Here is a 19,439-nt window from a genome sequence, read left to right on the forward strand (position 1 = left end):
CTCACTGCACTAACTTAACAAGCTATCGTGTGAACACAGGTCCACATTCAACTGAAGCAGGTAGTTTATTACGTCCCTGCAAAATGGGAGCAGATTACACAAAAACTGAGCTAGAGGAAGTGGTGGGCATTAAGATAACACAACGGTCTGTCCTCCTTGTCACGTTGATCGCTAATCAGTATGCAACTAGTATGTTTTTAGCATTGCTACACTTTGAGCATTTGTGTTGTTTGATGGGACAGATTGCGAGCAAATTTTCTGCTTTTATGACGATTTTGATTAAGACATGTTTAGATATTTTAACTACAGGCAGAACAAACATAGACATATCGTTTCCAAAAGCCTGACAGTTTACTGCAGATGTTATGGAGGATGGGAAACAAACTAGAACAATGGGTCTTATATATTCTCCGAGAAAGAAGTTGGAGTGATACACTGTTTTATACAGGACTGCCTTATATGAGGAATAAAGTGCAGATTTAGAATTCATGATTGGTAGCCGCCATTCAGAAGGAACCCAATAATAAAAACACATTGCACATGCCTTTCGTTTGCAAAAGGTGTTTAAATGTGTTGATCTATTGTACTTCACTTTTCTGTATAAACTTTCATTGGATTCTGATTCCCATTGTGGGACAGCAGGAGGAACCACTCTGGTTTATTATGGCCACCACACCAAACGGACACTCGTTGCCCCCTACCCCACTGTCAAGCCATTGGAGTACTGATTTTCTTTAAGCCTGTTACATACACATAGCAGCCAGTCAGTGTCTGGCGTTGTCAAATTTCTTTGAATTGTTTTAGTCTTTGTGTCTTTCCGACCAGCAGTGGTAGTCGTGTCTCCTGCCACAACACGTTCTAAGGAAGGGTCATTTACTAAACATGGTACCCATGGCCATTCAGCTGAATAGGGATACTGCCAAGGAGATCTTCTACAATTATTATGTACTGTACCAACATATTGTCACATCCTGTCCTTGTGCAGAGGAATAAGTGATGGGCTGCAGAGGCAATGAGCATAAGCAGCGCCCTTTGCCCTTTTATAGATGTATTCTGTTCTTGCAGACATCAATTCATGACAATATCATTTTGTAATATGACACGGTCATCAACTATAAGATACAAGCGTAGATATACGTTATCTTTAAAGTGGACATACAGATAGATAAATACCGTAGAGCAGGGGTGGCCAACTCCAGTCTTCAAGGGCCACCAACAGGACAGGTTTTCAGGATATCCCAGCTTCAGCCCGGGTGGCTCAATCAGATGCTCAGTCATAGACTGAGCCACCTGTGCTGAAGCAGGGACTGATTGAGCCACCTGTGCTGAAGCAGATATATTCCATAAACGTGTCCTGTTGAGGCGGGGGGAGGGGGAGCTGAGAATTGGTGTTTTGCACCCCTGTCATACAGTATGGGTAATTTAGGGAGTGTTATCTAGTTATTTCTGCTTACTTAAATAGTTATACAATGTGTTTGTTTTTCACTCATTTGGCAAAAGTTACAATATCTGCGCAACTAGATTTAGTTGAATACTCTAGTTTAAAATAAACACTACTTTGTTGTGCGACTTAGCACAGGGTTTTTCATATTCCCGTTAGCCTATTCACACACTCCAATATCTATAGATCTAGTTCTTTGGCAGCGCATTGTATCAACATGGACACGCTAAACTCTGCTAAGCTACTCAACGTGACACATCATCTCCTTATCGCTAACGTCCATTACAGTTGACGCTTTGCTCTTTACAGGAGTAAAACTGGATTAACGTTTTACGTTATTATCTTCAGTGAATTACCGTTCATTTAGGCGTTTAGGCAATCGGGGCCTTTGAATACATTCCTTGTTTGGAGCAAAACACGTTCAATTGCAGATCTGATTAGGAGGCTATAAAATATTTAATACATTTATGGTTGAGAACAGCTACAGTAGGCCTTAAGGGCTCGGCAGATCTTTGCTGTCATTATTCCGGCAGCTGCAAAGTATTGTATTGCCATGCAAGCAGGCGATTGTAATCTCGACCAAAAAGCACAGCAGTGTGCAGTTAGGATGGGAGAAGTTGAAGACCAGTGGAGAACATCAGTGAAAGGAGAAGTGATGGTGAAACGGACTGCAACAGATCATAACCACAGTGCAATGCATTCTGGGTGATGCCAACAATAAAATGGCTACATAAATACTCAGTAGAATATTTTATAAGCCCAAAGTGAGGGCTGAAGAGCAGTGGTCCAAATGTTTGCTTGATATTCTTAATGAGTTTGTTTGGGTTGGTGTGGAACATTTTTTTTTAAACGTTGGTCATTTTAATATGTTAAAAAAGTAAAGAAACTCGTAGTCGTAGAAGACATTCTGAGAAGATATACCAAACTAACACTGTTATGTTTCCTTTGTGTGAAATACATACACATTGTATTGATGTCACAATGATTTCTACTGAATGGCTACTCACACGTTTCCTTTTCCATATTGTGGGTACGTAGGAAGAAAAGTTTCAAGATGATCCGATCCCAGTCCTTGTCGCTACAAATTCCCAGTCATGATTGGAAGGGGCCATCCATCACACCCGTTCCATCTCCTGTCTCTCCAGTTCAGCCCGACCCCATTCTTCGGGGGCTGGTGCAAGATGTACCAGAGCCATATGATGCACCAGAATTTCAAAGAGTAACGATTAGCGGGGATTACTGTGCAGGGGTAAGAAATGGTGGTAACTTCCTTCGTTTACATACACCCTCAGTCAGCATAGCAGCCTTTCCAGGTTCTACTACATCTTTCCTGAAACGAGTCGCCATCTTCTGTTGCATTTAAAAACCCCGCCTCCATTATATTTATTGAAAGGAATTTCATCCAATTTCTATTCCCAGTTTTAACTTGTCCGTTGACGGAATTTGATGGGATGAAAGAAGATTCCCGATTCATATTTTCCGAGAGTAAAAAAATAAGAATAGGAGATGTTTGCCGCCTCCTACGGTATGTCTCCGTTAACATCGCTTCTCCTCGCAGGTAACGGTGGACGATTATGAACAAGCCGCAATAGGGCTTGGGAAAGCCCTGCTGATTCGGGAGAAGTATTGCCGACTGGCTTACCATCGTTTCCCCAGAACAACGGCCCAGTATCTGTGCACAATGAACGATGAAAACTGGAAGCTGGAAGACGAAGTGAACCCAGGTAAGTTAACGCGGTCTCGCGTGTATTTGACAACCGATGTGAAAAAAAAACATACAGGACCATGTTTGCCAAGAAGTGCTACTTCATAAGACACCTCCTGTGATGGAAGATGCCTTACATCCCATTAACTTAAATGGCCCATGCAGGAAGGTGTCTTATGACGTAGCGATTCTTAGTAGCTATGAGCCACGGTGAAAGAACTCAAGAATGGCAGGGATAGAAACAGAAAGGAACCTAAGGGGTAGTACATACCGCATGCTACTCTTGAATATGGTATTCTATACAGCGGGAGTGGAGGGCGGGAGAATTTCCAGGGGTGGGGCGGGGGGCGTGGCGGCTACAGAATTCCCATGATCTCCCCCAATGGCCTCTCCAGCTTCTCTTACCTGATCTTCGGCGACACCATGTTAACCAGCATCAAATGATGCCACGGGGTCATGTTGACCCCTTGAGCGCCGGAGTCGGGGAGGAGAGGGGGGCGCGAGGCAGGAGGTAAGGAGGCGGGGGTGGGGGGGGGGCGCAAGTTAAAAACTTTGCACACCCCCTGGTCTATAATAGCGGTGCTCAACTGCAGTCCTCAAGCCCCCTGCCCAACAGGTCTGGGTTTCAGGATATCCCAGCTTCAGCACAGGTGGCGCAATCAGAGGCTCAGTCAAAGACTGAGCCCCTCTGATTGAGCCACTTGTGCTGAAGCAGGGACTGATTGAGCCACCTGTGCTAAAGCTGGGATAGCCTGAAAACCTGACCTGTGTGCACTGATAATTATAGAGGCTAATCTCCCAGTGCCTGTCCACGTAAAAAAGTTTTTTTTAGGTTCCATACTAGGGTCCTCAAAAGGTTCATGATCCTCACTTTTAGGGAAGCCCCTTAGCGTTCACTGGCAGTTCATACTTTTAGAGGTCACACACAGCCAGTGATTTTCTATCCACTTAGTTAGCACACTAACACAACAGGGATCTTGTAGGTATGGAATAACCCAACTTGTGGCTCTCGTGTATGTATGTATGTATGTGTATCTTTATTTATATAGCGCCATTAATGTACATAGGGCTTCTCAGCAGTAGTACACGTGATAATAATATAAATAACAAATAATACGAATATCAATAATAATGGGAAGAAGTGCTTCAGACATAAAAGTGATATTTAGGAAAAGGAGTCCCTGCCCCGAAGAGCTTACAATCTAATTGGTAAGTAGGAGGACGTACAGAGACAGTAGGAAGGTGTTCTAAATGAACTTTTCAGTTATTAATTAAGAAAAAGAAGAAAAAGAGATCAAATAGTGTGAGCTGATTTATGAAGATTAACGATGTCAAAAATAACCCATTGACACGGCCAGGCTTATTGGTTACTCTCTCTTTTTAATGTCTAATTTTTTGTTTTTGGCATTCGGTTTATTTTCCAGATTTTTATCCCCCTCCCGGAGAGGGAGAAGATCCCTACAATCTTGAAAACATTCCAGCGAACCTAAACTATATTGTAAGACTGAAGGGCGGTATACCGTACGTGTACGATAACCAAGAGATGCTGGAGAGCAAAGACCCTCGGCGTTTGCCTTACCCAGACCTGGAGACCTACACTCTAGACCTCAGTCATGTTTTGGCTCTCATCGCTGATGGCCCAACGTACGTGTATTCAATTTCCTACGCTGTAACAAGTGGTATATATTCATTTAAAAAGTATTTGTTTTTGTAGTAACTGGTTTGTTTTTTTGGACATCATGGCTATAAGCAAGACAAACCAACTTATTTAGCCTTGGACTTAAAGTGCAGAGCGGTGCTGAGGTTTTACCCATCCTAATCATGACTGCGGAGCAGCCAGGTCACTGCTATGTGGGGGCCACAGCTATGTGGGGGTGCCTTGGGACAGCCCTGGCGGCCACAGAACCCATGATGGGTGCTTGCAGAACCCCGGGTGAAAATCACTGTATTAGGAATATCCCTGCTTCAGCACAAGTGGCTTAATCAGTGGCTCAGTCATTCTGACTGAGCCACCTGGGCTGAAGCAGGGATATCCTTAAAACCTGACCTCTTGGTGGCCCTTGAGGACTGGAATTGGCCACCCCTGCTATGCATGCATGTATGTATGTGAGAATGTATTAGATTAAAATCAACAACTTTTGAGAAAGAAGAGGTTAAATGAAGTGCTCACCGTGAGCTCGTTGGTGGAAATGGCAGACATCTTAACTGTGGGAACAGAATACAGGGATAGGATTTAGACAACTTTGATTTCCTACAGTATGTGAAATGTACCCCAGAGTAGCCAGGGACACACATACTCAGAGCATATTCAAGGCCCTAAGCACAACCTCCCAAAATCAATCTGTGACACATTGCCTTTGTTTGTTTTTTTTTTTTAATACTAGTCATGCGTTCTTTCCTTTTGAACTTCTGGGCAACCGTAGCGTTGGCTGATTGTTACTCATCATGATTATGAAGGCTTAATGAGTTCCGGTTTATCCAGTTTTGTTTGGGTTATCCTGGATCAACCACGGCCCTCCACATAAAAACAAAAGAGCTTGCGAAAGGAGCAGGAATGCATTTATTTTCGGTCGCGGTGATACGTGAAGGTTCGGTGGCAGCACCACATTCTTCCTGTTTGTATGGAGGCAGTGCAGACACTACATTTCCAGAGAGATATCACGCTTATTCATATCCCCTGCGGTGATTGCGGCAAGCACATGCTGGAATATTGTCCATAACACATTGAACGTCCCATAACACTAGGACGTTCCCAGGGAGCGTCGTGGCCTCTTGGTACCATTGACTATATTTGGCTGAAGAACGGTTTGGTATATGTATGGCTGTTTGTGAACAACTACCATTAACAATGTGTAGGAAAGGAGTAGAGAAAGTAAAACAATGAAAGGTAGAGCAGAAGAGAGGGAAGCTGTATTGTATGGCTGCTATGTACAGATGCAGCGGCCGTTATTCGAACAAATCTCGAAAATGGAATTTCGAGATATGCCCGTGATCCTCACGATTTGTGCCGCGGCAGACTAATGGCCCATCGGAGTAACACAGCAGGGGTCCCTGCTGTGTGAGTCCTACCGGGGTCTGCGCCTCTGTAATAGACGCGCAGTAAGAGATAGGCTGAATCAGTCACTCTAACTACGCGTCTCTCACAGGTGATCGCGGGGGTTTTATTAAAAGTCTAACATTATAGTAATGTAGCAGGGGGTCTCCACAGCTGAACCGCTTTGGTTTTAGGTCCGGGGACCCCCTACTTCCCGTGATACAGGCCCTGGTATGGGGTGCCGGTATCCCTCTGCTTTGTTTACATCCCACGTGGATTTTAACATGGAGGAGATACCGGCACCCCATACCAGGGCCTGTAACTGGGGAAGTAGGGGGTCCCCGAGGCTGAAATCAACTTTGTTCAGCTCAGGACACCCCCTGCTCACGCACACTATGAATAAAAATAACATGTAAGCAGCTTCATTACCCTAGCAGCTACCCGCTAAGGTAATGATTTTTTTGGGGCGGGGAGGGGGGGTTTGATACTAGTGTGAGGGAGCAGGGTGGTCTCCTGAGTTGAACAAAGTTAATTTCAGCCTCGGGGACCCCCTACTTCCCGAGATACAGACCCCGTTATGGGGTGCCGGTATCCCTCTGCTTTCCTTACATCCCACGGTCACGTGACCCACAGGATTTTAACATGGGGATACCGGCACCCAATAACGGGGCCTGTATCTCAGGAAGTACGGGGTCCCCGGACCTGAAATCAGTGTGGCTCAGCTCCGGAGACCCGCTGCTACATTACTGTCATGTTAAAATTTTAAGAAAAACCCCGCAATCGCCTGTGAGAGGCGCGCAGTTAGAGTGACTGATTCAGCCTATCTCTTTCTGCGCGTCTATTACAGAAAGACAGACCTCGGTAGGACTCACACAGCAGCGACCCCTGCTGTGTTACTCCAATGGGCCATTACGTCTGCAACTGACCATCTCGGGTCCACCACGCGGCTTAATGAGTGATGTACCCAGGTAAATGTTCGAATAACGGCCGCTGCATCTGTACCATACATACATCATTAATGACATGTAGCATGTCCGTAATGTACTCTTTTATTTGTTACTAACTGTATGAAGTGTGAGAGAACTGCTTCCTACGTTTGTCCTGCTGACATATTGTAATTGCCACACAGAAGTATAGAAGAAAGACTGAGAGATTCTTCAATGTATGCATACCAATATGTGCATCAAGACATGATTTTGACTCCTTGTAACCTCCCCCAGATTCTTTGCTGATGCAAAGTACATTGATGTTAAGTGCTGCATATTCTAAATGACTCTTGTATTGTCACCGCACATCCAACGCGCGTTCAGTCTGGGAACAAAAAGCACAGAAAGGGTTGGAGGTGTTAGACTGATTCGTGGCTGCCAGGGCACGCTGGAAAATTAGGACTGGGTGTTTTTCTTTTAAGAGGTCTTTAATGTTTTTTTGTGCTGCAGCAGTGACACCTCTAATGTAGCACAACATCAAGAGCTATTGCAACACGTAGCATATTATAGGGATGGAATTACATCCACATCCTAAGATGCACTAGACGATTATTTATATAGTTTGGAAAGGCTGTGAGACACACTGTGTGAGATAGCTGGCGTATGTCAGTGGAGTGTTTGATCTCAGAGTCACCTTTAATTAGAAAGATTGGAGTGCATCTCAACACAATTTTTTTCCTCAGTGCATTGTATAAAACTCTTACATTAGTAATTAAAATAAGCCATATATTGTTGCCATTGTTTTATAATACTTGGAACCCGACTGCAATTAAACAGTGAACCCGTAGGCAAAACCCCCCCCCCCCCAAGACTATTTCCTAATGCGCGTAGTTCCATTTTGCAATCCTAAATGCTGCATGGTTTGTTTTACACACAGAAAAACGTATTGTCATCGAAGACTTAATTTCTTGGGGTCGAAGTTCAACCTTCACGAGATGCTGAATGAAATGTCAGAATTGAAAGAACTTAAAAGTGTACCTCACAGGGATTTCTATAATGTGAGGAAGGTAAGTGTCATTTTTGGTCATGCTATATTGTAGGTTAAAGGCTAGGATCCCTATTTCGTATACTGTCACCGCCGTCTTCCCTGTGCTACAGAGAACTTCCGTTCCTTTCAAATAATAAACGGGAGTCAAATCTTTTCCAGCACAGGGAAGAAGGTACCACACCATATTGAATAGGCGTGATTATTACTCCTATTTAATATGCTGTGAAGCGGTTTCCCTGCGGTGGACAAGATTGTTGTCCCATCCATTTGGGGCTCGCAAATTTTTACCCATTTATGTTTCCCAGAAAAACATGAGACCAAAGTAATAGCTCAGGAACTCTCAGCTTATATACCTCGTTGAGAAGAATTTGCTATTAATTCAACTGGGAATGGCCAAATACAGTCCTCAAGAGCTACCAACAGGTCAGGCTTTCAGGATATGCCTGCCTCGGCACAGGTGATACTGTGACACAGCTCAACACTGATTTGAGTCGCCTGTGCTGAAGCAGAGACATCCTGAAAACCTGACCTGTTGGTTGCCCTTGAGGACTGGAGTTGGCCACCCCTGAATAAGACCATACGTGTTTTTTTCTTTACCAAAATATACCTTCTTGTATGCGCAAAGCTATTATAAATGTATGTTTAGAGGAAATGAGGTTAATTTGTGTTGCAGAAACACAGTTGGGACAAAGTTTCCACAATCAACAAAACTGAAGTGGAAACATAGAATGTGACGGCAGATAAGAATCACTTGTCCCGCATTGCCTGCCCCTGTTCCTATCTGCTGTCAGGCCTCAGACCCTACATGACCCTTGGCTTCCATTCATATTGAGGAGAGCCTTGTGCCCATTCCAACAATTCCTTTACTGTGCTCTATCATCTCTGTTGGGATGCCTTCCCAGGATCATATATCATATGTACTCTGTGGACATTGCAGATGTGGAGCGGGGCTTAAACCACAAGTAACATGTTTTGCTTTATTTCTAGGTGGACACCCACATCCACGCTGCAGCCTGCATGAACCAGAAGCACTTGCTCAGATTCATTAAGCACACTTACCGCACAGAGTCGGACAGGGTGGTGGCGGAGAAACAAGGACAAAAGATAACGCTGAAGGAGCTCTTTGAGAGCCTTCACATGGACCCCTATGATCTGACCGTAGACTCATTGGACGTCCATGCAGTGAGTCTATCCTAGGATGTATCAAATCTTTTACTAGGGGTGTAGCACCCGTATAACCAAAATATCCCAGGCTTAACATTCCAGCAGTAAATAACAGTATATACGTATGTGTGTCTCTCTGTATATGTGCAGATCTGTGTATATTGTATTATTCAGTGTTTCAGTGTTTGGATTATATGTATTAGTGCCGTGGTGGGTTGTGTGACTCTGCATCAGTGCATTAAAGTGTGTGCATCAGTGCGTCAGCATGTGTATCTGTGGGTTAAGGCATGTGTATCAGTGCGTCAGCATGTGTATCAGTGGGTTAAGGCATGTGTATCAGTGGGTTAAGGCATGTGTATCAGTGCGTCAGCATGTGTATCAGTGGGTTAAGGCATGTGTATCAGTGGGTTAAGGCATGTGTATCAGTGCGTCAGCATGTGTATCAGTGGGTTAAGGCATGTGTATGAGTGGGTTAGGCATGTGTATCAGTGGGTTAGGCATGTGTATCAGTGCATTAAAGTGTGTGCATCAGTGCGTCAGCATGTGTATCAGTGGGTTAGGCATGTGTATCAGTGGGTAAGGCATGTGTATCAGTGCATTAAAGTGTGTGCATCAGTGCGTCAGCATGTGTATCAGTGGGTTAAGGCATGTGTATCAGTGGGTTAAGGCATGTGTATCAGTGGGTTAAGGCATGTGTATCAGTGGGTTAAGGCATGTGTACTGTGTTTAAGGGCGTGTTTATATTTATACAGGGCGATTCAGAGCATCAGGTATTTGAGGTCAGCCGCTAAAAGTGCCAGAGGTACTTACAAAATATTTGCCCTGTCTGACTCCCTTAATTATCTGTACCATGCTGGCAGGTTATATCCTTCCATTTGTACGCCGTTTGGGCATTAGACGCGATGTATATCGCTTGGTGTCGTTTTTTAATAGCAAAGTTCTACAGTGTAAACTGCATTCTGAGTCATTTGTCACGTTGAGGGCAGGATAAGCTGTTAAAGTAGGGCATGTATTTCAGATAAAAACTAAATAAAATATTAGGGACTCCTAGAAGCAGAAATCTAGCAAGATGATATTTAAAAGGAGATTAAATTGCAAGCTCTTCAGGTCAGGACCCGTGGCTGCAATATGCTGTGCACAGTGCCTACGCTATACAAGAGACACACATTATCATCATATTATTGAGCGTGTCATGTGACTCCTCCCTAATTTCTCCTAGTGACAATTGCAAACTGTGACAATGTTGGACCCAGTTGCCTTTATAGATGGGTGCAAGATGAAAATTAGTTACATTGCAACAATGTTGCTTCAATACTATCTTGATATGAAGACTCTAACTAAGATGTGGGTGTCAAACTCAGTCCTCAAGGACCACCAACATGTCAGGTTTAAGGATATCCTTGGTGGCTCAACCTGTGCTGAAGCAGGGATATCCATAGAACCTGGTCTGTTGGTGGCACTTGAGGATTGAGTTTGACACCCCTGAACTAAGCTATAAATAAAAACAACTGCAATTATTCAGTTCCTGCCAGATGTACAACAGTTAAACCATTATTGAATAGGCAATACTAACGCAGTTACAGGCATGCCCCGCATTAACGTACGCAATGGGACCGGAGCATGTATGTAAAGCGAAAATGTACTTAAAGGACCACCATTTGCACTACCATTTTTCCACTTATCGATGCATGTACTGTACTGCAATCGTCATATACGTGCATAACTGATGTAAATAACGCATTTGTAACAGGCTCTATAGTCTCCCCGCTTGCGCACAGCTTCGGTACAGGTAGGGGGCCGGTATTCCTGTTCAGGACGTGCTGACAGGCGCATGCGCGAACTGCCGTTTGCCTATTGGGCGATATGTCCTTACTCGCGAGTGTACTTAAAGTGAGTGGCCTTAAATCGGGGTATGCCTGTACTTTGTTCCAGGGACGACAGACATTCCATCGTTTCGATAAATTCAACGCCAAATACAATCCCGTTGGAGCAAGTGAGCTCAGGGACCTTTATCTGAAGACCGAAAACTACATCGATGGGGAATATTTTGCTCGCATTATCAAGGTACAACCGCTATCTGCTCCCATTCGTACAGGTGTCAAATAGCCAAGAAGCATCAACGGATACATTTGTGCATAGATAATCCTTTTGTTTCTGTATAGCTTCCAGATGTTACCGGAAAAAAAGGTCAAAATGAGATCTACATGAAACTAGGACTAAAAGTAGAAAAAAAAATCAATCAGACTAAAAGCGCAAAGTCTTAGTCATTTTGATCACACTTTGCAAATTCACACCTTTTAGAGCTGAAATTGCCAATGTGGAATTGTGAACCATAAAAGCGTGAAGGCGTCCGTTATTATCTTCACATGCCAGTGGTATATACCTAGTAGAGGAACAGATACAAACCAGCGCCCGTATAGAAATGACCAATAAGTCCCAGATAGAGTCCAAAAAAGGGGGATGGAGGATCCAAATGGTCCAATCAAGGGAAGATCTCCAGTCAAGGGGTCCGTAGCATAAGGACAAAGACAAAAAAGAAAATCATAGTGTAACTTGTATCAGTTAAAAACAAACAAACAAACAAACAACAGAGAACAAACCACAAAGAACATAACACTTAACACTAAAGCTGAAAATAAAATAACTATTTATTAAAACAAAGGAGCCTGCTGCAGCGGGTCATCAAGGGGTTAAAACCCAAAACCCTGAGAGGCTTCCGGTGACGTCACCCAACATGGTGGTGTAGTTTGGGAGCTCTGCAGACTCTCCTGATTAAAGATTAACAAAAGCACCCTTCCACCGAATAATCACAATTAAATTTCGGGTCACCGGCTGGGGTAACAACCGGAGAATGTCTAGACAGCAAAAGAAACCAGTGTCCCAAGCGGTAACCAAATATTTCACGCCGCAACAGAAGAGCCCGGAGCCGCAGTCGGAAAAACAAGATGGCGGCAGCCCACGAGGAGAACCGGCTAAACAGGGGAAAGCACCCCGCTCTAAAGAGACCCCCGCTTCAGAGGAACCCCTCACTAGGTCATATATGGAGGAACTGCTGGCGGCAATGCAGACAAAACTGTATACCTCCTTACAATCGGAGATAAAGTCAGCAGTCCATGATCTCAAGCAGGAAATAAATGGATTGGCAGAAAAGACCACCACGCTTGAAACTAAAATGGAGGAGAGCCACCTGCGCCAAACCGGAGCAGAAGAAGAGATTTTTAATCTAAAAGAGGAACTCCAACGGATTAGAGACGCGCTAGAAGACCAGGAGAACCGGGATAGAAGGCAGAATTTGCGTATTAGAAATATCCCTGAAACGGTTCTCCCTGGCCTCCTCCGCCCGTACCTACTCGACCTATTTAAATTTATCTGTGGATCCCTGGATGACAGAGACCTTGAAATGGATCGGGCCCACAGGGCTCTGGGACCCAGATCAGAAGACCCGAACCGAAGGCGCGACGTGATAGTGAAACTGCACAGCTACACGTCTAAAGAAAGCATTCTCATAGCATGCAGAGGAAAAGAATCACTCACCTTCATGGAAGAACAGCTCCAGATATTCAGCGACCTGTCGAGGATAACGGTGCTCCGCAGGAAGGGGATGAAACCTTTAACAACTTTCCTCCGAGACAACGAAGTAAAATATCGCTGGGGGTTCCCCTTTAAATTGACGGCGAACCACAAAGGTAAATTCCTGACGATCCGATTCCCGGAGGATATGGACCCGTATGTGCGGGCCCTAGGTCTGACCCCACCAGCCTCCTGGGCACCGAAGCGACAGCGGGCCTCTGCGCGGAGTGAAGACCCAGACGAGAGCAACGATCAAGAAAGAAGAGAACCCTCAGCACGCCTGAAGTCAACCAGACGCTGAAGGGACAGAGAAGCGCCGCCGCTCTACTCACCTGCTTACTGCCGAGTCGAACTGCTCATCTCCGCTGAAGTATCGCGAGACATCCGGGGAGAACAGTCTCCGGATCCGGAGATGAATCTCAGAGACTGCAGAACCTGAGGGCCGACCGGAAAGCACCAAAGAAAGATCTTTGCACGCAGTTATCGACCCCCCAGCAAGCTTAAGTCCGGTCCGAAATAAAGTTTAAGTTAAAAAGTTCTTCGAGTTGTTGTTACCCTTCGGGGTGTTGTTGCAGCGGCCAGGAGGCCCTGGTGGTTGGAGGAGCCTGGGACTCGCTTATCACGGGGAGGGGGGGAGGGGGAGAGACAACAAAGCGGAATCAGCCGAACTGTGAGTATCTCTTTGCCCCCCCACTGCCCCCCCCCCAAGAGAACCTGGAGACCACCCCAAAATGGACAGCGGGACCCTCCCTCCAAACGGACCTGGGGTACGGTTAGGACTGAATCACAAAACACCCAGAGGCCCCACTGCTGCAGACCTATGCGTATACAGGGTTGACAAGCTCCCTCCCCCCCCCCTGCCGTCTCCCCCCCCCTGCCGTCTCCCCCCCCCTGCCGCCTCCCCCCCCCTGCCATCCCCCCCCTCCCCCCCCCCTGCCATCCCCCCCTGCCACCCCCCCCCCGGCCGTCACCTCCTCCCCCCCTGCCACCCCCCCCGCCCCCTCCTCTCCTGACCACCCCCTAACCCCCCCCCCCTCCCCCGTCCCCATCTACCTCATCCCCCCCCTGTCACCCCGTCCCCCCCCCCCGCCACCCCCTTGCCACCCCGTCCCCCCCCCATACCCCCTCCCCAACGTGATAACAAGGCAGCATATACCGGGCACCTTAGAGAAAATGTCAAATGTCTCAAACCGTTGTCTGCACTGAAACCCAATAATGTGACACATGTCTGTTAACTTAAAAGGTGATGAACAGGCTTTGAACTGTTAGATGGCTCCCCCCCCCTGCCATTCCCCCCCCTGCCATCTCCCCCCCCCTGCCATCTCCCCCCCCCCTGCCATCTCCCCCCCCCTGCCATCTCCCCCCTCCTGCCATCTCCCCCCCCCCCCCTGCCATCTCCCCCCCCTGCCATCTCCCCCTCTGCCATCTCCTCCTCCCTCCCCCCCCTGCCATCTCCCCCCCCTGCCATCTCCCCCTCCCTCCCCCCCCTGCCATCTCCTCCTCCCTCCCCCCCCTGCCATCCCCCACCCCGTCCCCCCCCACACCCCCTCCCCAACGGGATATCAGGGCAGTATATACTGGGCACCTGAGAGAAAATGTCAAATGTTTCAAACCACTGTCTGCACTGAAAACCCAATAATGTGAAATAATAATATACATGTCTGATTGCAAACTTAAAATGTGATGAACAGGCTTTGAATTGTTAGATGGCTCCCCTCCCCTTCCCCCCTCCCCTTCCCCCCTCCCCTTCCCCCCCCCTCCTCCTTCCCCCCCCCTCCTCCTTCTTCCCCCCCCCTCCTCCTTCTTCCCCCCCTCCCCTTCCCCCCCTCCCCTTCCCCCCCTCCCCTTCCCCCCCCCTCCTCCTTCCCCCCCCTCCTCCTTCCCCCCCTCCTCCTTCCCCCCCCTCCTCCTTCCCCCCCCTCCTCCTTCCCCCCCCCTCCTCCTTCCACCCCCCCTCCTCCTTCCCCCCCCCCCTCCTCCTTCCCCCCCCCTCCTCCTTCCCCTCCTCCTCCCTTTCCCCCCTCCCTCTACCCCCCCCCTCCCTCTACCCCCCCTCCCTCTCCCCCCCCTCCCTCTCCCCCCCCCCTCCCTCTACCCCCCCCTCCCTCTACCCCCCTCTCCCTCTACCCCCCTCTCCCTCTCCCTCTCCCCCTCCCCCCCCCTCTCCCCCTCCCCAACGGGATATCAAGGCAGTATACACCGGGGACCTGAGAGAAAATGTTAAATGTTTCAAACCGCTGTCTGCACTGAAACCCAATAATGTGAAATAATAATATACATGTCTGATTGCTAACTTAAAATGTGATGAACAGGCCTTGAATTGTTAGATGGCTCCTTCCCCCCCCCTCTCTCCCCCCGCCTTCCCCCCCCCTCTCTCCCCCCGCCTTCCCCCCCCCCTCTCTCCCCCCGCCTTCCCCCCCCCCTCTCTCCCCCCGCCTTCCCCCCCCTCTCTCCCCCCGCCTTTCCCCCCCCTCTCTCCCCCCGCCTTCCCCCCCGCCTTCCCCTCCCCCTCTCTCCCCCCGCCTTCCCCCTCCCCTCCCCCCCCTCTCCCCCCCTCCCCCCCCCCTCTCCCCCCCCCCTCTCCCCCCCCCTCTCCCCCCCCCCCTCTCCCCCCCCTCTCCCCCCCCCTCTCCCCCCCCCCTCTCCCCCCCCCCCCTCTCCCCCCCCTCTCCCCCCCTCTCCCCTCTCCCCTCCCCCCCCCCCCTCTCCCCCCCCCTCTCCCCTCTCCCCTCCCCCCCCCCCCCCTCTCCCCTCTCCGTCCCCTTTCCCCCCCCCCCTTTCTCCCCCCCCTTCTCCCCCCCCCTCCCCCTCCCCCCCCCTCTAAACCTCGCATATACAATAAAGATCTAGATCTCATGTCCTTGTATAGATGGCTATTACAGCCCGGTGCCTCCATGAGGTTTCTAGAATGGGAATCGAGGAATCCTACCGCAATACTTAAATGTTTTATTACCAACCGACCTGTTGTGTCATGAACACGAAAAACCGCCTCAGCGCCAGATTAAGGCGCCAAACTGCCATTTATTTTTCTGTGTAAAAGTGTGAAGAGCTATAAGGCCGGGGAAAAGTACAATCGCACCATAGTCTGATGACCCATTAGAATGGTTAATGGTAACCAGAGAAAACATACATAAAGATGGAGATAATGTATTGTCCTAGCTAGCCACTCTACCCCACCTTCCCCCCCCCCTTTTTTTTTTTTTTTTTTTTTTTTTTTTTTCCTCCCTTCTCTCTCCCTCCCCCCTTTCCTCCACCCCCTGCCCAAAGCCCTTAGTTCACATAGCCAACCTACCGACAAGGGACACACCCTCTATCGGATAGAAGGCGGGTGAATACAAGACTGCCGAACCTAGAATGTACACTGTATGTGCACTACTCAGGAGCATGTTTGCTAACCGAGGGACAAGATACACACCCTGGAACATACTCCACCCCCTTCCTCCCCCCCCCTATATATGAGAGATGCACGACGCAAACATAAAGGAAAGCTCCCTACACCCCCCTTCTGCTTCACTCCCTACCCCTCCCTCCTCCCAATACCTAACCGTCCCCTCCCCACATCTTCCCTCCCTCCCTCTCCACGCTTACCCTTCCCACCCAATTAGTCTCTTCCCCTCTCATACTCCTCCTCCATCCCACACCCTTCTACAAACCCTACCTAACCACCCACGACAAAAGCGACCACGCCTCCCCTCCTAGGGTACCTCTGGAAGGGTACAAACCATAAAATCTTCTAGAGTCTGCGCCCCCCCCCTCTTGCATCCCAGTTCGGGAGTCAACGGATCCCTCCCATTGGGCCCTAAGCCCAAACACCGGTTATATCACCGGTATTACTGCTAGAGGGCTACCACTGGCCCTCTTTTCACACTATCTCCTCCTGCCGACCCTGTCCCGGCAGACTTCTACCCTATTCTTCCCTCCCCCCCCCCCAACCCCCTGGAGCGCCACTCAGGTCCCCCCAAATATAAACCCCTCATTACGCGAAGGGAATATGGTCCGACAAAGGATCCGAAAAATTCTCCCTAGTGGGAAGGGAGTTGCTCTAGAAGGAATCAAATCTCAAACTAATGGCTAGCCAAATTCCAATAAATTTAATCTCACTAAACGTAAAAGGCCTAAACAACAATAAAAAAAGGAGGCTAGCTCTACAAGAGATGAAAAGATTAAAAGGCGACATTGTATTTCTACAGGAGACCCACTTCGCATCGCACGAGCTGCCTAAACTGTTCAGCAAGGCTTTCCCTACGGGCTACTTCTCATCGTTTGGTAGCAAAAAGAGAGGAGTGGCAATTTTATTCCGTCAGGGAACGCCATTCAATCACACTAAAACAATCACAGATCCAGAGGGTAGATTTCTTATAGTTTATGGGTCACTGGCAGGTTCACCTATCGTGCTGGTCAATGTATACACACCCAATGAGAACCAGATAGAATTTCTGAGGGCTCTTCTGGACAAGATTGACCCGACCTACCTGTCCTCAATGGTAGTAGGAGGGGACTTTAACATGGCCCTGAATCCACTAGAGGACAAGTCAAGCCTATTAAATAGATCGCATGCAAAGGCCTCCCAAAGAATAGGGAAAAAATTCAAAGAAATCATAGGAGAGTACTCTTTGTTGGATATTTGGAGAACACAACATCGGGGCCAGAGAGATTACACTTTTTTCTCTCCTCCACACCAGACCTACTCTCGAATAGACTATCTCTTCGCCACTAAAACCATTTTTGAAGCGTCAACAAGCTCAGATATAGGCCCCATCACATGGTCAGACCATGCCCCAATCATAGTTACCCTTGACACCCCATTCATAAAGACAAATTCGTTCAATTGGAAACTTAACGACTCACTATTAAACTACCCTGAAATTGAGAGAGAAATAAAAACAGCACTCAAAGAATACTTTGCCCATAATACAGAGTCGGCCTCATCACCAGCAATCCTGTGGGAAGCCCATAAGGCAACGATTAGAGGAGCCATTATTTCCATCGCGTCCCACAGGAAGAAAAACAAAACAAAGGCTATTAGAGTCCTGACGGATAAAATCCTAGAACTAGAGCGCCAACATAAAATTAACCCCTCCAGAAAAATATATAAAACACTAACATCCGTCAGAGAGGAGCTCAACCAAATACAGATAGAAGATGTAGAAAAGTCACTGCGATGGACCAGTCAAAAATATTATGATAAGGGGAACAAAGCAGATAGACTATTAGCTAACAAATTAAGAGGTGTACAAAAGAGATCTCAAATTACAGCTATCAAGAGTAGGTCTGGTGAAATTTTATATAGCGATAAGAAAATCGCAGAGGAGTTTACAGCATTTTACACAGAGCTCTATAACCTAAAAACCCAGGGCAACAAAGCTCCGGAAACAAATTCCAGAATTATCAATGACTACCTTTCTAAGTGTCACCTCCCCAGTCTCACGGATGAAGAACAACAAAAACTGAACGCAAGAATAACGAAAATAGAGCTCACGGAAGCGGTAAAAGCGTCAAAGATCTCTAAAACTCCTGGTCCCGATGGCTTCTCCAATACCTATTACAAACGGTTCCTCCCGCTCCTGTCAACACACCTTCTCAACCTATTCAATTCCTTCATGGAGGGCTCACCAATCCCGCCCTCCATGACCAATGCTAGTTTAGCTATAATCCATAAGGACGGTAGGGACCCACAACATTGTGGAAGCTACCGACCTATATCGCTACTAAACAATGATCTAAAACTGTATAGTAAGATCCTCGCCAATCGGTTGAACCCAATCTTACCCAGACTGATCAACATTGACCAGGTTGGATTTGTTAAGAACCGTCAGGCCTCTGACAACACACGAAAAATTATAAACATAATAGAACATGTCCGAATCTCAGGTTCCAAAGCAGTGTTGTTAAGTCTTGATGCAGAGAAGGCGTTCGACAGAATTGACTGGCTCTTTCTAGATAACACAATGAAAAAATTCGGCTTCAATGACACATACCTGGAGGGTGTCAGGGCACTCTACCGCAGCCCCACGGCGACGGTCAAACTCCCGGGCGCTCCGGCAGAGGCCTTCGAGATAAGGAATGGCACGAGACAGGGTTGCCCCCTTTCCCCTCTTCTCTTCGCCTTGACAATAGAGCCTTTGGCGGCGAGAATAAGGGACAACGCAAGCATTCAAGGCATAGCTATAGGAGACACCAGTTACAAAATCTCGTTGTTTGCGGACGATGTCATTCTCACGCTGTCCCACCCTCATACCTCCCTACCCAACCTGCAAAAAGAGTTATCCAACTTCGGAGAGATATCGGGCTATAAAATTAATAGCGACAAGTCTGAAGCCCTGAATCTAAATCTCGAAGACTCAGAGGTCCAATTATTGAAATCAAATTTCAATTACAGATGGTGCCCTTCATACATTAAATATTTGGGAGTTAATGTATCAAAGGACTACCGCTCCCTATATCAATGCAATTACCCCCCCTTATTTGACAAAATCAGAAAAGATTTGGATAAATGGGAGGAATACCAAATTTCCTGGATCGGAAGGATGATCTCAGTTAAGATGAATGTA

At 47.5% G+C, this 19,439-nt stretch overlaps 1 protein-coding gene across 6 annotated transcripts in view; it reads left to right on the top strand.

Moving 5' to 3' along the window:
• AMPD3 (adenosine monophosphate deaminase 3) overlaps nt 1-19,439 on the top strand; it is a 70,484-nt gene that overhangs the window by 33,433 nt on the left and 17,612 nt on the right. For all 6 annotated transcript variants that reach the window (XM_075567094.1, XM_075567090.1, XM_075567092.1 and 3 more), the window contains 6 exons: nt 2,480-2,690; nt 3,000-3,165; nt 4,571-4,790; nt 8,044-8,173; nt 9,142-9,336; nt 11,251-11,382. In XM_075567094.1, the coding sequence (XP_075423209.1) occupies nt 2,480-2,690; nt 3,000-3,165; nt 4,571-4,790; nt 8,044-8,173; nt 9,142-9,336; nt 11,251-11,382 (1,054 nt within the window). The remainder of the gene's footprint in view (nt 1-2,479; nt 2,691-2,999; nt 3,166-4,570; nt 4,791-8,043; nt 8,174-9,141; nt 9,337-11,250; nt 11,383-19,439) is intronic.

The sequence above is a fragment of the Ascaphus truei genome, chromosome 12, assembly GCF_040206685.1.
Source record: "Ascaphus truei isolate aAscTru1 chromosome 12, aAscTru1.hap1, whole genome shotgun sequence".
In the NCBI taxonomy this organism is placed as follows: Eukaryota; Metazoa; Chordata; class Amphibia; order Anura; family Ascaphidae; genus Ascaphus; species Ascaphus truei.